Below are 19157 nucleotides of genomic sequence, written 5' to 3'. Positions count from 1 at the left end.
ATATGTTCTCATTATTATTTATTACTTATTTGTCTATCAATTAATTGTGTGCATTATTATTGATTTTCTTTTGCAGTTTATCTTTAACACATTTATTGTTTGCCAGTCTTTGTGTGCAGCTCTTCATTGATTTGATTGAGATTCTTCGTATCTATTGTGAATGCCCACAAGAAAATGAATCTCAGGGTAGCATGTGGTGACAAATATGGTACTTTGATATTAAATATACTTTGAACTTGAACTTGTCTCGATGAGTGCAATTCTAAAATCACTGAAGACTATCTAAATCGAAGTCCTTTGCTCAAACCACCATTACAACACAATGGCACAGTACTATTTGCAGGATTGCTCACGCAGACTGCTTTGATAGCACCCAAATCCGTACAGTCCAACACCAGTAAAGAATTCGGGTGTATATCAATATCACACCTCACAGGTCGTCCCCACCACCAAGTTGCACACATTTCTGACTTGGTTCCTTCATTGCCACTGGATCTAAACAAGAGCACTACAGGGGTATCCTCAGAAGGACCAAAAAGGATTTAAAAAGCCGTTCACCTTCTCCGGGACAACTGACAAATGGCACCCATATCAAGAATAAGGAATTTAAAACACCAAGCACTAAAGCATCACCTGTGCTTCGCTGTTATGTCGCAGCCTCCAGGAACAGAAAACCTAATAACATACCTCGATTCCTGTTACACATTTTCACATCTCACAGCCGCCGTGACGCCAGGACCGCGGTGGTTGCCGGGGCAGCCCCGGAAGGGAGGTCACGGCCGCCGGGACTAGTTCCGGTGTGTGTGTGCGTACGTGTTTTCTCTCCCCTCTCCGCGGCGGCGTTTAATTTGAACGCGAATCGGACACAATGCCGGATTCTGTGGTAGAGAAAGTGGTTGTACACCCGTTGGTGCTCTTGAGTGTGGTGGATCATTTCAATCGGTAAGGTGGAAAGGAGGGGTGGTCCGGGCCATGTGGTGGTATGTGCGGCGGCGTTGTAGGGGCTTTTGTTGCTCTTATAGAGCCGCGGTAGGGCGGGATCAAGGCCTTACCCTGCTGAGTCACATTGACAGCACTTGCACAAAATCCGCTCCCAAATCTTACTTGGCAGTTTGCATTGGTAACCATTTTTCTTCGTAAATACGGACTTTGTTACCATGTACCCAATCTTGCACTGGATCCTGTACCCGTGGTTAATTGTAAGTTAACTGTTATCCTTTATTTCGGTGCTGGTTTATGATCCAGATTTTTAGCCTTAGCAAAAGAAATGGTAATTTCTGAATTCTTTTCTTAAAATGAAGATCTGTCACTGTACAGTTTGTGAACACTTCTGTGAATCTGCCGGAGTATAAATTTGGGAGCTTAGAAGTGGGCATTTTTATTGAAACATACAAGATTAAGATGGTTTGACGGTAAATGTTAAGACAATAAGGAATTGCCCATTTAAGTTGGTGACAAGGGAGACATCGTCCCTACAAGGGTTAAAAATTCTCACCCAGTGAGTCGTCAGGGAAGTGCAATAGAAGCCAAAATTATATCAGCCATGATGTTTTTGAATGGTAGTAAGGGTTCAAATCCTGTATGACCTCTACTCTTCTGATACTCATTGACAGTACTGAACCTTATATGTATTGTACATAGACTTCACTTTTGCCTCCTACTGAAAACAGTAGTCACTGTTCAAAATGTAATCAGATGTCTTGGAGGGTATGTCAAAAAAATCCAAGGTTTTCCTTTCAAATTGACTTGGCAAAGCACTTTACCTGCACGTCACACATGAATTAAAATGAGATGCTATAAATTGATATGACTTTTGAGCAGGATGCAAGTGACAAATAATTTTAAGTACAGATGGTAACTACTCATTCGTTACTGTTGTGTCATATAACCAGTGCTACCGTGGTCTTTCCATGACCGTGATTGTTCTAGGCAAATTTTTCTACAGAAGTGGTTTGCCATTGCCGCCTTCTGGCCAATGTCTTTACAAGGCGAGTGCCCAGCCATTATCAATACTCTTCAGAGACTGTCTGCCTGGTATCAGTGGTCTTATAATCAGGACTTCTGGCTTCGCGTGACCCTGACTGGGAGGCTAAACAGGTGCTAACCTTGCCCAAGGTTGACCAGCAGGCTAGCGAAGGGAAGGATCATCTTACACCTCCTTTGGTAGAGATGTACCTCTACTCCGCCACCACAAACTGCTATGTACACCATTTCGAATTTTGCTTTTTGCATGTAAGTATTAATGTCAGCAAATAAAGTGTATTAGACAAAAAATCTTACAGAAAAATATATTTTGTACATTATAGGTTTCACTGGAAACACTGATTTAACCAATTTGAAGTTTTATTTAAAGATGGTAACCAGGCCAATGAGCCCATTGCACCACTGTGACCAATTAACTTGCTGACTTGTACATCATTGTCTGTGGGAGGAAACCTGAGCACCTGGGAGACCCACTCAGTCATGGGTGATCGTACATACCCTTTCCACACAGCAGAGAAATTGAACCCGGATTGCTGCCGCACGCTGTACTACGCTGTGCTAACTGCTGCCACAAACCTTGTCCTATCGCTTTTCATAAATCAGAGCAAATATAGTAATGTTCAAAATGAATCAAAATAAATGTTTTGGTTTTTAACCGGTTAAGCTTGGCAGTAATTTACAAAGCTAAATGAAAGCAGTAACAAACTCAATTTCCCATACATTACATTTAAGTGTTGTTGTTTTCACCATAATGTAGGAACTGATGATTGTTGATGCTGTGTGACAAAAGAATTTAAGAACTTACTCTAAGAAATAGCATTTATTTTTTATTCTGTTTCGGAGGAATCTTTCAAGATTACAATTGTTTAACTACTTTTATGTTAATTTATTTTAATGCTCAGAATAGGAAAAGTTGGAAATCAAAAACGAGTGGTTGGAGTGTTGCTGGGTTCATGGCACAAAAAGATACTTGATGTTTCAAACAGTTTTGCAGGTAAGAATCAAAGCTAGTGATGAATGAGATTAATTATGACAGATTAACAATCTTTCATTACACCTGTAAATTAATTGCAACTATTTACTTGGGATTAAATTGACATTGTTCTATTTGAGTCTAGATGTCAATAATATTGTTCCTAAACTGAAGGAATTGGCTTTTTCCTATTGAATACAAACATATAAGAAATTAATCCCAAACTTTGAACAATAGGTGATGTACCTCTGTGTAACAGTTTGTATGGTTTGGTACGCATTCACAAGCCAGTAATCATTAATCCGGTTTTTTGAGTGGAAATTTTTTAATTTTAAATTTGTTTGAAGGTTATTTGATAAGCACACATGAGCCAGTCATTACACTTCCAACAAAAGCAGTTTAAGCAAACTTTGATCATGAGCAATAATGCACATTTTAAATAATTTACATTTTTGTTGCTTTGAGTTTTGAAATTAAAGCACTATTAGCTTTGCAGCATTCGCTTACTAATGTGGAAAGCAACTCCATAAACAATATGACACAAACAGGAGTGTTCAGGATTTCAAAACATCTTTATTTATTTATTTCCACTCAAGTTCCATTCGATGAAGATGAGAAGGATGATACAGTGTGGTTCTTGGATCATGATTATTTGGAGAATATGTATGGGATGTTTAAGAAAGTAAATGGTAAGATTTCTGACTTACATGGAAGATAAAGCTTAAACTTTACAAGCTTTGAATATCTTTACAGTTTGCACTAAAATCAATGTAATTCAGGCAGTGTGGATTTGCATATTGATATGTAAAATACAAATTATACAGGGACTTTCCCTGAAAACAAGTTTGTCACTTTCTCCTCTCTTAACACTGAAAACTTTTTGCCTTGGCATAAGCAATATTGAAATATGGAACAGATTATATGTTTCATCAAAGATAAACTGAGCAGCAGAGAGCAAGGTGGTTTTCAAAACCATGGGTGCCAAATTTGCAGGGAAAATAAATTTTAAAAAGATTTGGGAAAATCTGTTTCAAACCTGCATTTACTTGGCTTAGAAAAATAATTAAAATAATTTTGAATATTCTAGACTATGGAATGTTTAGTTACAAGATTCATTAATATTGTTGCTCAATTTGCAAAAATATAATCAGTTATGCTTCATGTTCTTTTTAAAAGAAGTAGATTCTGTTAATGTATTCTCACTCCCTGTGCTGTTCAATCAATGTTAAGTGTGATGGCTGTTCTTTTAACATCCGTTGAGCTGCATTTTAACTGATGGTTATCTACCTGTCTTAGCCAGGGAAAGGATCGTTGGATGGTACCACACTGGACCCAAGTTGCACAAAAATGACATTGCCATCAATGAACTCATGAAACGATACTGTTCTAATTCCGTAAGGTTTTAGATTTTCCATCTTTTAAATAACTTAAATGTTTGGTGGTAAATTGTATTAATTTGTAAGGCATTTTTTATTATTTAACCAGTTGTTCCAAACAGTTTATTATTATTCTGTGGCTTTGTTGTTTTCCTGTACTGAAACAAAATCTCTTAATTAGTAGCAATGACTTTTAACTGAACAGTCATATTCAGGATTTATTGTGATAATTTTGTTTTTACCCTATTAAGTAATTATATGCAGTATCCCAGATGTTATTGTACAAATCCAATGTTTGGGGGGTGGGGGGTGTGCTTGCTGGGTATGTGGTTCTATGACATTTCAGTTTGAAAAAATGATTTCCTACCAGATGATTCATCTACGTTTTCTCAGTCTGTTGTTCAGTCAGATAAATAGTCCTGTAGTATGTCCACAGATTAATTGTTTATCAAACATTCATAGCCTTAAAGTGCAAGAATTGAAAGGTGGTTTCAAAAATTTATGGATCAGAGTAAAAGACTGGCTTAAATTTTTGTTTTAAGCGAGTGTGAAATCAAAATGATTTGATAAAAATTGAGATCCTAGTTCATAACTAATTCAGAACTAGGGAACGGGGAGTTAGAGTAAGAAGGGAAAGATTTAAAAGGGATCTGAAGGGCAGCTATTCCATGCAGAAAGTGGTGAGCATATGGACGTGGTTGAAACAGGCACCAGAGTAGTATTTAAGAAACACTTGGATAGGTTCAGCGAGTGGTTAGGTTTAGGGGGATATTGGCCACACATAGGAAATTAGATGTAGTTGGGTAGACGACATGGTTGGTATGAACTGCCTGGGCACAAGGCCTTTTATTTGTACTCTGCTTTTCTATGACTAAATGATGATCTGCATGGAACATACAACAGAGTCAACACAGTTTCACTGAGTTAGTCTATGGACCTGGTTCAATCCTTACTTTGGCTACTGTTGGTGTAGAGTTTCTATGTTCTCCCTGAGACCTTTCCCTGAAGGTTCAGATTTCCTTATGTGTCCCAAAGACTTGAAGGCAGGTTAATTGGCTCTTGGCTCCTGTAAATCACCCTCTTATTGTGGATAAATGGGAAAAGAATCAAGGTAGAGTGGATGGGAATATAACAGAATAGTAATAGGCTACAGGACAAATACAACTGAAGGAAATGGAATACCCTGGAACTAATAACCTTGTTGGCTACTTTCTGTACCTTTGGCAAGATGGAAACAAATTGAAAAAGATCGATTACCAAAATCAATGTTAAATTTTAGCACAGTGCTGCAAACAGTTCTTTCTCTTATTTCAATCTGATTAGAAAAAAAGAATGTAAAATACTTCTTCCTAAGTTTCCCTTTTGAGATTAATTTGCAACACTTGTAAGTAACATGGTCATAGAATAAGCTGTTGACCTAATTTCAGGTATTTCCAACATGACTGATAGTGATAAAAGAAAAGTAAAATCAATGTTCTTTTATTGGACTATACGTTTCAAAGCATTGAGATTGAAACTATTGATTTTGTATTCTTTAAGGTTTTAGTCATCATTGATGTCAAGCCAAAAGATCTGGGGCTCCCTACAGAAGCTTACATTTCGGTAGAAGAAGTTCATGATGTAAGTGCTGCTTCGTTGGCTTCTGTATAAACCCTTTAAATATTGTCAGTCATTTTTGTCTCTTCAAAAGGTGAAACCAACTCAAATTTAGGATGTATTCTGTTCAGTACATATGAAAAATTTCCTCATTGATTTCAAAATCCATTCCAATATTCTTTTAAAATTCCTTTAATCTCTTCACTCAGAGAACAATGAGTCTGTGTATTCTGATCCCAGATGGAAATGGATGCCAAATCAGTTCCAGTGTGAACTGGCTTGTATGATTTCACTCACTACATCCCTACAACCTGCAGACTGACTTTTAAAGACTTTTGACAACTTGTATTCTCAGTATTTTGTTTTCTCTGCACTCTTAGTCTTTTGCACAGTGGTTGTCAATCTTTGTGTATAGTTTATAGTAAATTCTAATGTATTTCTTTGTTTTTCTTAATGCCTACAAGAAAATGAATCTCAATAGTAATATATATAGATTTTGATCATTTTACTTTGATGGTTGGGGAAATCAATAGTGCTGAAGGGGTACATGATATAGACAGGCTGTTTTGTAAACTCTGTTAAAATCCTTCTGTATATTTATCACCTAAGCTTACATCTAGTGGTTCTCAATGTGGGCCATGCCAGATTTCATAGAGCCACAGGAGTTTATGAATGGGCCATGATAAGTTTACTGCTTTAATGAAATATTACTCAAATATATAAATAGAACATAGAACAATACAGCACAGTGCAGGCCCTTCGGCCCACAATGTTGTGCCGACCCTTAAACCCTGCCTCCCATATAACCCTCCACCTTAAATTCCTCCATATACCTGTCTAGTAGTCTCTTAAATTTCACTAGTGTATCTGCCTCCACCACTGACTCAGGCAGTGCATTCCACGCACCAACCACTCTCTGAGTAAAAATTCTTCCTCTAATATCCCCATTGAATTTCCCACCCCTTACCTTAAAGCCATGTCCTCTTGTATTGAGCAGTGGTGCCCTGGGGAAGAGGTGCTGGCTGTCCACTCTATCTATTCCCCTTAATATCTTGTATACCTCTATCATGTCTCCTGCCATCCTCCTTCGCTCCAGAGAGTAAAGTCCTAGCTCCATTAATCTCTGATCGTAATGCACACTCTCTAAACCAGGCAGCATCCTGGTAAATCTCCTCTGTACCCTTTCCAGTGCTTCCATATCCTTCCTATGGTGAGGTGACCAGAACTGGACACAGTACTCCCAAGTGTGGCCTAACCAAAGTTTTATAGAGCTGCATCATTACTCTTAAACTCTATCCCTCAACTTATGAAAGCTACCACTCCATAAGCTTTCTTAACTACCCTATCTACCTGTGAGGCAATTTTCAGGGACCTGTGGACAGTTACCCCCAGATCCCTCTGCTCCTCCACACTTCCAAGTATCCTGCCATTTACTTTGTACTCTGCCTTGGAGTTTGTCCTTCCAAAGTGTACCACCTCACACTTCTCTGGGTTGAACTCCATCCGCCACTTCTCAACCCATTTCTGCATCCTATCAATGTCTCTCTGCATTCTTCAACAATCCTCAACACTATCCACAACACCACCAACCTTTGTGTCATCTGCAAACTTGCCAACCCACCCTTCTACCCCCACATCCAGGTCGTTAATAAAAATCACGAAAAGTAGAGATCCCAAAACCAATCCTTAAGTACCAGGACAATAATTGGGGCTTTATAAATAAGAAGGGAAATTAAAAAAGAAAAATAATAACATTGAGTGTTCTGACCTGAACCCTCTCCAGCAACAAATGGGTGGCTGTAAAGTTCATTGTTTACTGTGTGGTCTCTCTTCAGGATGGAACTCCAACTTCCAAAACATTTGAACATGTAACCAGTGAAATAGGGGCAGAAGAAGCTGAAGAAGTTGGAGTAGAGCATTTGCTACGGTAAATTGACATTGTCTGAGCCAGTCTCTTGCTTTGGGCCAGATTATGGAAATTTTATGTTATTCTTTCATAGAAATACCAGGCACAGAGGAGGGTTGTTTGGCCTGTGTACTCATGCCAATTTGCATCCTAGCTCTTGATCAGTGGACACTTGGCTATGAAACATCAAATACTTTTTAAATACAATGTGGTCTATAAATTTTGGGCAATAATTTATAGACCACAATACTTTTTTCTCAATACTGTTATTGTTCAACCAATCTTTAATCAATGATCCATTTCCGAGGGACTGAAAACTGGTCACTGTGAGACAGCCCCTCACATTTTACCCACTTTATTAAACCTGCCTGCAGTATCTTTGAGTCCAAGGAAAGCAACCCCAGTCTGGCTAATTTCTCCACCCAGCTAAAATGATCTATCCCAGTCAAGGTCAGAGTATTTTTTATTTATAATTTATCTGGTGCTGTTACATCCTTCCTGTGATATAATCAGAATTGCTTCTGTAATTCTACAATGACCATCCAGTGGATACTAAATTAACCTGTTCTTCTTAGACCGGTTGCATAAATGAACTCGCCGGACAAAATTACTGGTAGATACAAAGTGCTTCTTTATTTGACAAAACAAGGTACAGCAGGCATCTTAAGGAGACACTTTTGGTGGAAAGGTCTGCTGGCCCAACGTGGGGCTCAATATTTATGTGCTGAACACAAAGGACAATTCCATATCTACAAAGTATATACAATGCTTTCTTTTGAAACTACATACAAACTTCACATCTTCTAATTGCATCCATCCCACAGACGCCAACATCATCTGGACTGGGATTCACAGCTTTTTAGGAATGCATTGTTCTAAATTAAATCCTCAATACATTTTCAAGGAACAGAAAACTGGTAGCCAAAGCCATTTGCTAAATGTAAACCCAAAAATCACTAACAGTCTCTCCTCTTGGCCCTCCTGGACAAAAGTAAATTTGTACCTGGAAAGGCCAACCTAGGAGGATCTACTCAAGTAGTCAGCAAAAACACCCTGCCTTGAAATTCCCCCCTATTTTGTGTGCCTCAATATCTAACCTAGTGTTCTCTAATTGCTAACTACCAAATACGAAGCAGAAAGGTTGCTCCAAAAATTTGAACAAGTCTTTAGAAATGTAATTTCTTTCCTGTGCCTGTTGGCTGTTTCCCTGCAGGCCAACTGCAGCTTAATCTCATTCCTTGTCTTCACCCCTTCATTCTCTGGTTGCTAAAACTGTCTCTTTTCAGGGGCACCAGCAAGGTAAGTGTATGAGTCTCACAGGCCCTTTCATTGATGTACAGGAAGGGGTTGGGGTAGTCAATGACTGCAAGGACCTCTCCCCAGTGGCACCCCTCCCCTTCCAAACTGCCCAGTTGATCACTGGCCTGACTGCTGAAAGGGCTCAGCTCTTTTGTGTTTACTCCTCATTCATCTTGGGGGTGACTGCCTTCAGATACTGTGTACAGTTTGAAATGTGGTGGAAGTTGTGGAACTTGTTGAATCTGCTTTAACTTAAAATCCCTCCCCATCTATTTCAAATATCTTTTCTATTCTATGCTATAAGCTAATCAACTACCTTCAGCAACCAGCCTTCATTACAGAGTACCATCACCAGCACACCTTAGCATGCTGTTCAGAGTTTTCCATCATGCTCTCAGTGTCTTCTGCCACGCTCCCGAGGTCTTCTGCCTTTGTGTTTCCTCTGGGTATGTTTTCATCAGCTGTGGTTTGGTCTGGGTGGCTGTCTAGTGTTCTTGTCCTAGGTTCTCTCTAATTACATGGTTACTGGGTACATTTAATCCCCTGCTCTGTCTGTGGGAGCAACAAGAGGGTGAGTCATATGCTTTAACCTGAGTCCAGTGTTTCCCCTGGCTGTCTTGCTGAGTGCAGACAGACACAAGTATCATTTGTTAAGAGTACCATCTGTGGTCTTATCCATCTGGGGGCAAACCCTGGCCTTTTCGGCAGCACCTTCACCATGACTTGGTTGCTGGGCTGTGGAAGGACTATCTCCTTTCCCTCTGGCTCTCTCTGATTAGCGATGTGCTGCTGTTGTTTAGCTCAGTCCTTCAACACTTCAAGTTGGTTACAAAAATCTTTTACATAATGTATCATTCTATCCCTGTAAGCCCCAGGTTCCCCGCAACCAATAATTACCCCATAAGGGAGTTGCATTGCTCGGCCCATCAATAATTTGTAGAGGCTGAGACCCAACGTGCGATTCAGGGTTGCACGCAATCTCATCAGGATTCCTGGTAATGTATCAATCTATGTCTTTCCTGTCTCAGCTATAGCTTTTTTTTCTTTCTACCATTCCTGAACTCTGAGGGTGGTGGGGTATGTGGAACCGTTGTCAAAACCCTAGCTGTCAGCACATTTCCTTCATCACTTTCCCCATGAAATGCGCTCCCTGATCCGAGCCCACCTAAATTGGGGTTCCCCACTTTGGTAGGAATTCCTAAACTAGAATCCATTCAGCAGTGTTGGCGGTGCCTGTTGGATTGAGCTTTTCCAAAGTCAGTGCCATGCCTTTGAAAAATGGCTGGACTATTGTGGAGTATCTGGTGGAATCTGGCCCATGCATAATGCTGCCCACCCAAGGTGAAGGCAAATTGATCATGGGACTCGGGTGCTAAGGAGAGCCCCCAAAATCCATTAGCAATATCCACGACTGGAGAAACTTTGTTCTGGAGACAGGCCATTCAGGAATGTTGCAGGGCCCGCCACTATGGGATGCAATCTGGGCGTCTCCTAAGGGCGGTATCATCTATTGTTAATGGATATGATCCACTGGGCTTCTTAACTGACCATATAGGCGAGTTGGTGGTTGCTGCAGTCTCTCTGAGTGACTGGTGTTCTAGATCCTTCACTCTACCCTGAACAGCAGTCAGTGCATCAGTTATAGGGTACTGCTTATGGGGTTTACACAGGCCCTCCCTATTTTAAATGGGTTCATCTTCACTCGACCACAGTCTTGCTTGTGTCTACCCCACTCTGCTGGGAACTGCTGGCTCCAGTCTCAAATGATTGGGGCAGCTGTGACTATGCTAGCCAGGTTGTGTATTCTATTGGTTATACATGTTCAGTGTCCCTGACTTGTCCACATCTATTGCAGCAGTTTTTCGCTTCATCCCTTGGTTGCCAGCAAACAAAACAAAGCCTCTGGGACATCACAGCAGCTGCATCGACTATAGCCACTTTACGGTTTCTCTTGCACTTTCTTCAGTCTATTTCAATGGCCCACGAAACTATCGCAGAGTAGGTCGACCCCACCATTATGTGTAAATCTAAAAGTTCCTGGCGGGCTGAGCCCAGGCCTTCCTTCAGCATTTTCAGGAAGACTTGGTCGTCTGTCCCTGGATTATTCAACCCGGAATACTCATACGTTCGATATTTACATTCTGCATAATCTATGGCTGTCCCGTCAGCTCTCTTGAGTCATTGCCATTATGGCTCACCGGTTACTTTAACCTCCCCGCCATCCCCCCCCAGTCACTGCCTCACTTCCACTTTAAAAGAGCGATATCTTCATTACTGGTGCTCCCAGGAGTTGTCCATGTCCCATCTCACACCCCCGGGCCATACCATCCCACATATTCCTCGGGCACTTCGCTTTTACCAACATGTGCATATCTTTAGGGTGTACCTGGTGAATTTCAACCATTTCCTCAAGCTTACGCCAGAATTCTGAATTCCCACAGGCAACTTTAAATGAGGGCAACTCGGACAAAATGCTCTGTTTCTCCCCAAGGGTGAAGGGTTTATGAATGGTCGTAATCATTGTCAAGGGCTGGCTTGGATCATCAGGATTCCTGACCTCAATAGGTGCCATCCTGGTAGATGTCTCTGGGTAAAACCCCTCCCTGAGATATCTCCACACTAATTCCCACACTACACAAAATATAAAAGAGGGGTACCAATTAAACAGCACATACTTAAAATTGCAGAGTATGTACTGCCACTTTTGAGCACTTGAACCCATGATGCCTGCTGTATTCCTTTGCATCAGACTCGCAAAATGTATACACTAAACTGCAGCTCCCCAAACAAGTATACGTGCCCCCACTCTGATGTCCCAAACCGTCGGTAACCACCCTTCGCAATTGGTGGCTCCATCTCACCGAATTAACACGCACGTATGCACGCACACACGACTTTTGTATCCATCAGTCCAGCTCTCCATGATACCTCGTGTTCTTGTGCACTATCAACCGGAACAGATGCAAGTGTGAGTGCTAATTTTAAAAATAATCACCCATTTAGACTGCTAAGATAGCTGGCCACATGATGGTTCACAAAGGCATCCCACTCCTGACACCAAATGCTATTGTTTGAATGAAATCGCTGGAGAAAATTACTGGTAGGTACAAAGCAGCTTTTTTATTTGACATTACAAGATACAGTAGGCATCATATGGAGACTCTTTCAGTGGAAAGGTCTGCTGGCCCAACTTATGTACTAAACACCAAGGACAATTCCGTATTTACAAAGTATATACAATGCTTTCTTCCTCTCACTGCTACGGGCAGAAGTTCCCACTTGCTTCAAAAAGGCAACAGTTATACCAGTACCTAAGAAGAATAATGTGGGCTGCCTTAATGACTGTTGCCCAGCAGCACTCACATCAACAGTGATGAAATGCTTTGAGAGGTTGGTCATGGCTCGCCTGAACTCCTGCCTTAGCAAGAACCTGGACACATTGCAATTTGCCTATCACCACAATAGGTCAACAGCAGATGCAACCTCAATGGCTCTCCACACGGCTTTAGAACACTTGGACAACACAAACAGCTATGTCAGGATGCTGTTAATCAACTATAGCTCAGCATTTAATACCAACATTCCCACAATTCTGATTGAGAAGTTGCAGAACCTGGGCCTCTGTACCTCCCTCTGCAATTGGATCCTTGACTTCCTAACTGGAAGACCACAATCTGTGAGGATTGGTGATAAAATATCCTCCTCACTCCCAATCAACACTAATGCACCTCGGGTGTGTGCTTAACCCACTGCTCTACTCTCTATATACATATAACTCTGTGTGGCTACGCACTGCTCAAATACCATCTATAAATTTACTGATGATACAACTGTTATTGGTAGAATCTGAGGTGAGGAGAGGGCATACGGGAGTGAGATATCTAACTAGTGGAATGGTACCACAGCAACAACCTTGCAATCAATGTCAGTAGGACGAAAGAGCTGATGGTGGACTTCTGGAAGGGTAAGATGAACACATACCAATCCTTGTAGAGGGATTAGAAGTGGAGAGAGAGAGCAGTTTCATGTTCCTGGGTGTCAGGGTCTCTGAGGATCTAACCTGGTCCCAACATATCAACGTAGTTATTATAGAAAGCAAGACAGTGGCTATAATTCATTAGGAGTTTGAAGAGATTTGGCATGTCAACAAATACACACAAAAACTTCTATTGATGTACCGTGGAGAGCATTCTGACAGACTGCATCACTGTCTGGTATGGGGGAAGCTACTGCACAGGACTGAAAGAAGCTGCAGAGAATCGTATATCTAGTCAGCCCCGTCTTGGGTACCAGCCTACAAAGTACCCAGGGCACCTTCAGGGAGTGTTGTCTCAGGAAGTCAGTATCTATTATTAAGGACCTCCAGCACCCAGGGCATGCCCTTTTCTCACTGTTACCATCAGATAGGAGGTGCAGAAGCCTGAAGGCACACACTCAGCGATTCAGGAACAGCTTCTTCCTCTCTGCCATCCGATTCCTAAATGGACATTGAAACCTGGGACGCTACCTCACTTTTTTTTTAATATACAGTGTTTCTGTTTTTTGCATGTTTTTAATCCATTCAATATATGTATACTGTAATTGATTTACTTTTTTTTCTCAGCTATATTATGTATTGCATTGAACTGCTGCTGCTAAGTTAACAAATTTCACGTCACATGCCGGTGATAATAAACCTGATTCTGATTTTGAAACTACATACAAACTTAACACCTTCTGATTCACATCCATCCCACAGACACCAGCATCCTCTGGACTGGGATTCACAGCTTTTTAGGAATGCATTGTTCCAAATTAAATCCACAATACATTTTCAAGGAACAAAAGGCTGGTAGCCAAAGCCGTTTGCTAAATGTAAATGACCTAAACCCAAAAATCACTCTCAGCAGAATTAGGCCATTTGGCCCATCTAGTCTTCTGCCATTTTATCATAACTGGTCCATTTCCCTCTTGACCCTATTCTCTTGCTTTCTCCCCATAATCTTTTACGCCCTGTCTAATCAAGAAACTATCTATCTCCACCTTAAATACACCTAATGACCTGGCCTATGGCAACGAATTCCACAGATTTGCCACCCTATTGCAAAAGAAATTCCTCCTGACTCCATAGGAAACATCCTCTCCACGTCTCCACGTCCACTCTATGTCTTTCAACAGTAAATAGGTTTCAATTAAATCCCCCCCCCCCCGCATTCTACTAAATTCCTGCAAGTAAAGGCCCTGAGCAATCAATCACTCCTCATACGATGTCTTTCATTCCCAGAATTATTCTCGTGAACCTGCTCTGAACCCTCTCCGATGTCAGTGCATCCTTTCTTAAATAATGGGCATAAATCCACTTACAGTATTCCAAGTGAGGCCTCATAAGTGCTTATAAAGTCTCAGCATTATATTTTGTAATCAGAATCAGGCTTATTATCACTGGCATGTGACGTGAAATTTGTTAACTTAGCAGCAGCGTTCAATGCAATACATAATATAGAAGAAAAAATTAAAAAAATAATAAAATAAGTAAATCAATTACAGTATATGTATGTTGAATAGGTTAGAAAATGAAAATACTGTATATTTTAGAAAGTGAGGTAGTGTCCAAGGGTTCAATGACCATTTAGGAATCGGATAGCAGAGGGCAAGATGATATTCTCACGGTTACCATCAGGTAGGAGGTACAGAAGTCTGAAAGCACACACACAGTGATTCAGGAACAACTTCTTCCCCTTTGCCAAATAATTCCTAATTGAACATTGAACCTTTGGACACTACCTCACTTTTTTTTTAATATACAGTATTACTGTTTTTTGCTTGTTTTTCTAATCTATTCAACATATGTGTACTGTAATTGGGCCGGCTGGTGGCGCAGTGACATCAGTGCCGGACTTCGGAGCGAAGGTTCCCGAGTTCTAACCCAGTTGGACCGCTCCAGGGCACACTTTCCATCCGTGCCGGCTAGCAACTCGGCGTCGTAAAAAAAACACTGCGCTGTGAGAAGGATGTGGGGAACCACTCACAGAATCTTACCTCCTAGACAACCACTTGAAAAGAAAGTGGTCGCCGAGGCTCTAGCAGAGTATGGCACACAAAAAACAAATACTGTAATTGATTTACTTATTATTTTTCTCTCTCCTATATTATGTATTGCATTGAACTGCTGCTGCTAAGTTAACAAATTTCACGTTACATGCTGGTGATAATAAACCTGATTCTGATTCTGAATCCTCTCAAAATGAATGCTTTCCTCTTCACTGATTCAACCTGCAAATTAACCTTTGGGGAATCTTGCATGAGGACTCCCAAATCCCTTTATGCCTCTTACTTTTGAATTTTCTTCTCATTTAGAATATAGTTCATGCTTTTATTCGTTCTACCAAATGCATGAATATACACTTCCCAACACTGTATTCTCTCTGCCACTTCTTTGCCATTCTCCTAGTCTGTCCAAGTCCTTCTGCAGCCTCCCTGCTTCCTCTGACCCACTACCTGAGTGAAGTGACATCTGCAATTTTCCAGTCCTCCTGAACTATGCTTGTAATGAAAGATCATTATCAATGCCTCCACAATTTCTTAGCTACCTCTTTCAGAACCCTGGGGTCCATCTTGGCCAAGTGACTTATCTCCCATCAGACCTTTGTTTACTAAGGTAATAGCAATTACCTTCTCCCTGGTAATAGCAATTGTACTCACTTCTGCTCCTTGATACTCTAGAACTTACGGCCAGTGTCTTCCACAGTGAAGACTGATGAAAAATACTTACTTAGTTTGTCTGCCCTTTCTTTGCTTTCTCCTCCCCCATTACTACCTCTCCATTCTCATTTTCCAGCAGTCCAATATCTACTTCCACCTACCATTTATTCTTTGTATATCTGAAAAACTTTTGGTATCCTCTTTGATATTATCCTCTTGCTCTATTACATGGCCTCTCTCTTGTTTTTATGTTGGCTTTGACTTCCCTTGTCAGCCCAATTGTGTCACCTGCCTTTAGAGTACTTCTTTGGGCTGTATCTATCCTGTGCCTTCTGATTTGCTCTAGAAACTCCAGCCATTGTTGCAATGGTGTCATTCCTGCTAGTGTCCCCTTGTAATCAACTTTGGCCAGATTCATTCTCATGCCTCTGTAATTCCCTTTACTTCATTGTAATACTGATACAGTCAGCCCTCCTTATCCGCGGATTCAACCAACCGCGGATAGGGAAAACAGGGAAGTTCTCTCTCCAGCACTCGTTTGAGCATGTACAGACTATTTTTTCTTGTCATTATTCCCTAAACAATACAGTATAACAACTATTTACATAGCATTTACATTGCATTAGGTATTAAAAGTTATCTAGAAATGACTTGAAAGTACAGGCAGTCCTCGGGTTATGAATGAGTTCCATTCCTGAGTCCGTCTTTTAAGTCGGAACAGGTACAATCAGTACTATTTAGTGTCAGTCAAATGTTTTTCTTAATATATAGTACATATTTTACCTTTCTATGCATACAAAACACTTAAGAAACATACGTATTTCAATAATTGTAGCTTTCATCAGGGCAGGGCCTTTCACATGCTCCATTAAAATTGTTCCCATCATTGACTGACTAGCCTAACACTTTTCCGATGACCATTGGCATTCCACTTCTTTCCAATCGCTTTATTACTTCCACTTTATTTTCAATCGTGATTATTTTCATGAACAGAAAAGGAGGGCCGACTGTACATCTGACTTTAGCTTCACCCTCTCGAATTCCAGGGTGAATTCTATCATAATATGATCACTGCCTCCTTAAGGTTCCTTTACCTTAAACTCCCTAATCCAACCCAGTCCAGAATAGCTGATACCCTAGTGGGCTTAACCACCAGCTGCTCTAAAATAGCTACAATTTGTCTCTTGGGATCCAGCACCAGCTAGATTTTCCCAATCTACCTGCATATTGAAATCCCCCATGACTATTGTAATGTTGCCCTTTTGACATGGCTTTCTATCTCCTGTTGTAATTTCTAGCCCATATGGTGGCTGGATATTGGAGGCCTGTATTTAATTCCCATCAGGTTCTATTTATCTCTGTAGTTTCTTAACTCTACGTATTCTGATACTGTGTCACCTCTTTCTAAGGATTTGATTTCATTTTTTTTATCAACAGAGCTATGCCACCCCCTCTACCTGCTTGCCTGTCCTTCTGATACAATGTGTATCCTTGGTTGTTAAGCTCCCAACTATAATCCTCTTTCAGCCACAATTCAATGATGCCCATAACATCATACCTGCCAGTTTCTAACTGTGCCGCAAGATCATCTACCTTATTCCATACACTCTGTGCATTCAAATATAACATCTTCAGTCCTGTATCTGTCACCCTTCTATTTTTGTCCCTCTTTTACACTGCAACTCATCCCACTGACTGAAATTTTGCCCTACCAGTCCTGATGAAGGGGCTCATCCCAAAATGTTGATTCTTTGCTCTTTTCCATACATGCTGCCTGGCCAGCTGAGTTCCTCCAGCATTTTGTGTGTGTTGCCTATCATCTGCCTGTCATTCCTGACAGTTTCATTACACGTTGCCTCTACTTATAAACCAACTATCACTCTAGTTCCCACCCCCCTGCCAAATCAGTTTAAGCCCTCCCCAACAGCTCTGGCAAAACCTGCCTGCAATGATATTCGTCCCACTCAGATTCTGGTTGCAATCTGCCCCAGAAGAGATCCCAATGATACAGAAATCTAAAACTTATCCCCCTGCGTCAGTTTCTCAGCCACCTTCCTAAATTCTCTTTTCGGGACTTACTCGCTTTTCTTATCTCTGTCAATGTTCTCAGTATTTACCTCCCCCCTTTAGAATGTCTTTTTGGAATGTAAATAAATGTGCAACTTGGATGACTGCTAACTTCTCTGGGTATAATTTGATATGCAGCTATTTTATTGATTGACAGAATAGGATCATAATATATTTTGATTTCAGTAATTGCATTGAGAAATTACCTGCGCTTTGAGGATATAAAATAGTCTGTAGTCAAAGAACACTTTGTATTTGGGCTCCGCGCAGATGTACTTTCAGTGAATAAAACTCATGATGCATTTACTGTTACGATTTGCTAAAAATGGACTCTAAAGTCTTTTTTTTCTATGCTTGTGTTGCCATTACAGAGATATTAAAGATACCACAGTGGGAACACTGTCACAGCGAATCACAAACCAGGTGCATGGCCTCAAAGGGCTGAACTCAAAGATTTTAGAGATAAGGAATTACTTGGAGAAAGTGGCCACAGGGAAATTGCCCATCAACCATCAGATTATCTACCAGCTGCAAGATGTCTTCAATCTTCTACCTGATGTTAATTTGCAAGAGTTTGTGAAAGCTTTTTACCTGAAGACAAACGACCAGATGTTGGTGGTGTATCTTGCATCACTCATTCGATCAGTAGTTGCTCTACACAATTTAATCAATAATAAAATTGCCAACAGAGATGCAGAAAAGAAGGAAGGGCAAGAAAAAGAAGAGGGGAAAAAAGAAAAGAAAGATGAGAAAGAAAAAGAAAAATGTGAATCAAAGAAGGAAGAAAAGAAAGACAGAAAATAAATTGTGCCGTGTTTTTTTAAGACAAACAGAACTTCAGCAATACTTGGCATCAAGTGGGAATGTTAATACTTCGGCTTTCTGCAATAAAAGGGCCAAAATATTCAGCCATTGATGTGTTTGCATGGGGCAGTTTTCTGTATCTGTACAATGTACATGTTTAAAATCTTGAAACATTATAAATATTACTTTACTAATAGTGTTATTCTAGGTTGTTTCATTTCCATTTGCCTTAAGATACTGAGATGAGTTGGTTCCAAGCTTTTCATATGTTGCCTGTTTCTGGCTGGATATATGTGTCTGAGCAACTTCATAGTTGATGTTCAGAATAAGAATGAACAAGCCTGTATCAGAATCCCACAACCCTGCCCCGCACTAAAAATGCATTCATCATTCATTTGCTCAGGTTTTTTGAAGATGGTACATGAGTTTTGATAGAAGGGAACCTATGTATGTGGTATACTTAGATTTTCAA

General features: G+C 40.5%; 2 protein-coding genes across 3 annotated transcripts in view; one reads left to right on the top strand and one right to left on the bottom strand.

The window, feature by feature from the left end:
* dhx38 (DEAH (Asp-Glu-Ala-His) box polypeptide 38) overlaps nt 1-783 on the bottom strand; it is a 95309-nt gene extending 94526 nt beyond the window's left edge. The window contains exon 1 of one of the 2 annotated variants that reach the window (XM_059993119.1): nt 688-783. The gene's annotated coding sequence lies outside the window, so the exon portion shown is untranslated. Of the gene's footprint in view, nt 1-633 lie in introns of both variants that reach the window. The other variant, XM_059993120.1, reaches the window with a different exon arrangement.
* psmd7 (proteasome 26S subunit, non-ATPase 7) lies at nt 783-18881 on the top strand. The gene is made up of 7 exons (XM_059993122.1): nt 783-942; nt 2886-2977; nt 3553-3645; nt 4253-4350; nt 5872-5952; nt 7764-7855; nt 18253-18881. The coding sequence occupies exons 1-7, from the start codon at nt 869-871 to the stop codon at nt 18683-18685; spliced, it is 963 nt and encodes a 320-aa protein (XP_059849105.1). The 5' UTR covers nt 783-868; the 3' UTR covers nt 18686-18881.
* The last annotated feature ends 276 nt before the right edge of the window (nt 18882-19157 follow it).

This window comes from Hypanus sabinus, chromosome 17 (assembly GCF_030144855.1).
Source record: "Hypanus sabinus isolate sHypSab1 chromosome 17, sHypSab1.hap1, whole genome shotgun sequence".
In the NCBI taxonomy this organism is placed as follows: Eukaryota; Metazoa; Chordata; class Chondrichthyes; order Myliobatiformes; family Dasyatidae; genus Hypanus; species Hypanus sabinus.
Note: the sequence above shows the minus strand (reverse complement) of the source record. Positions and strands in the feature narration are given on the sequence as shown.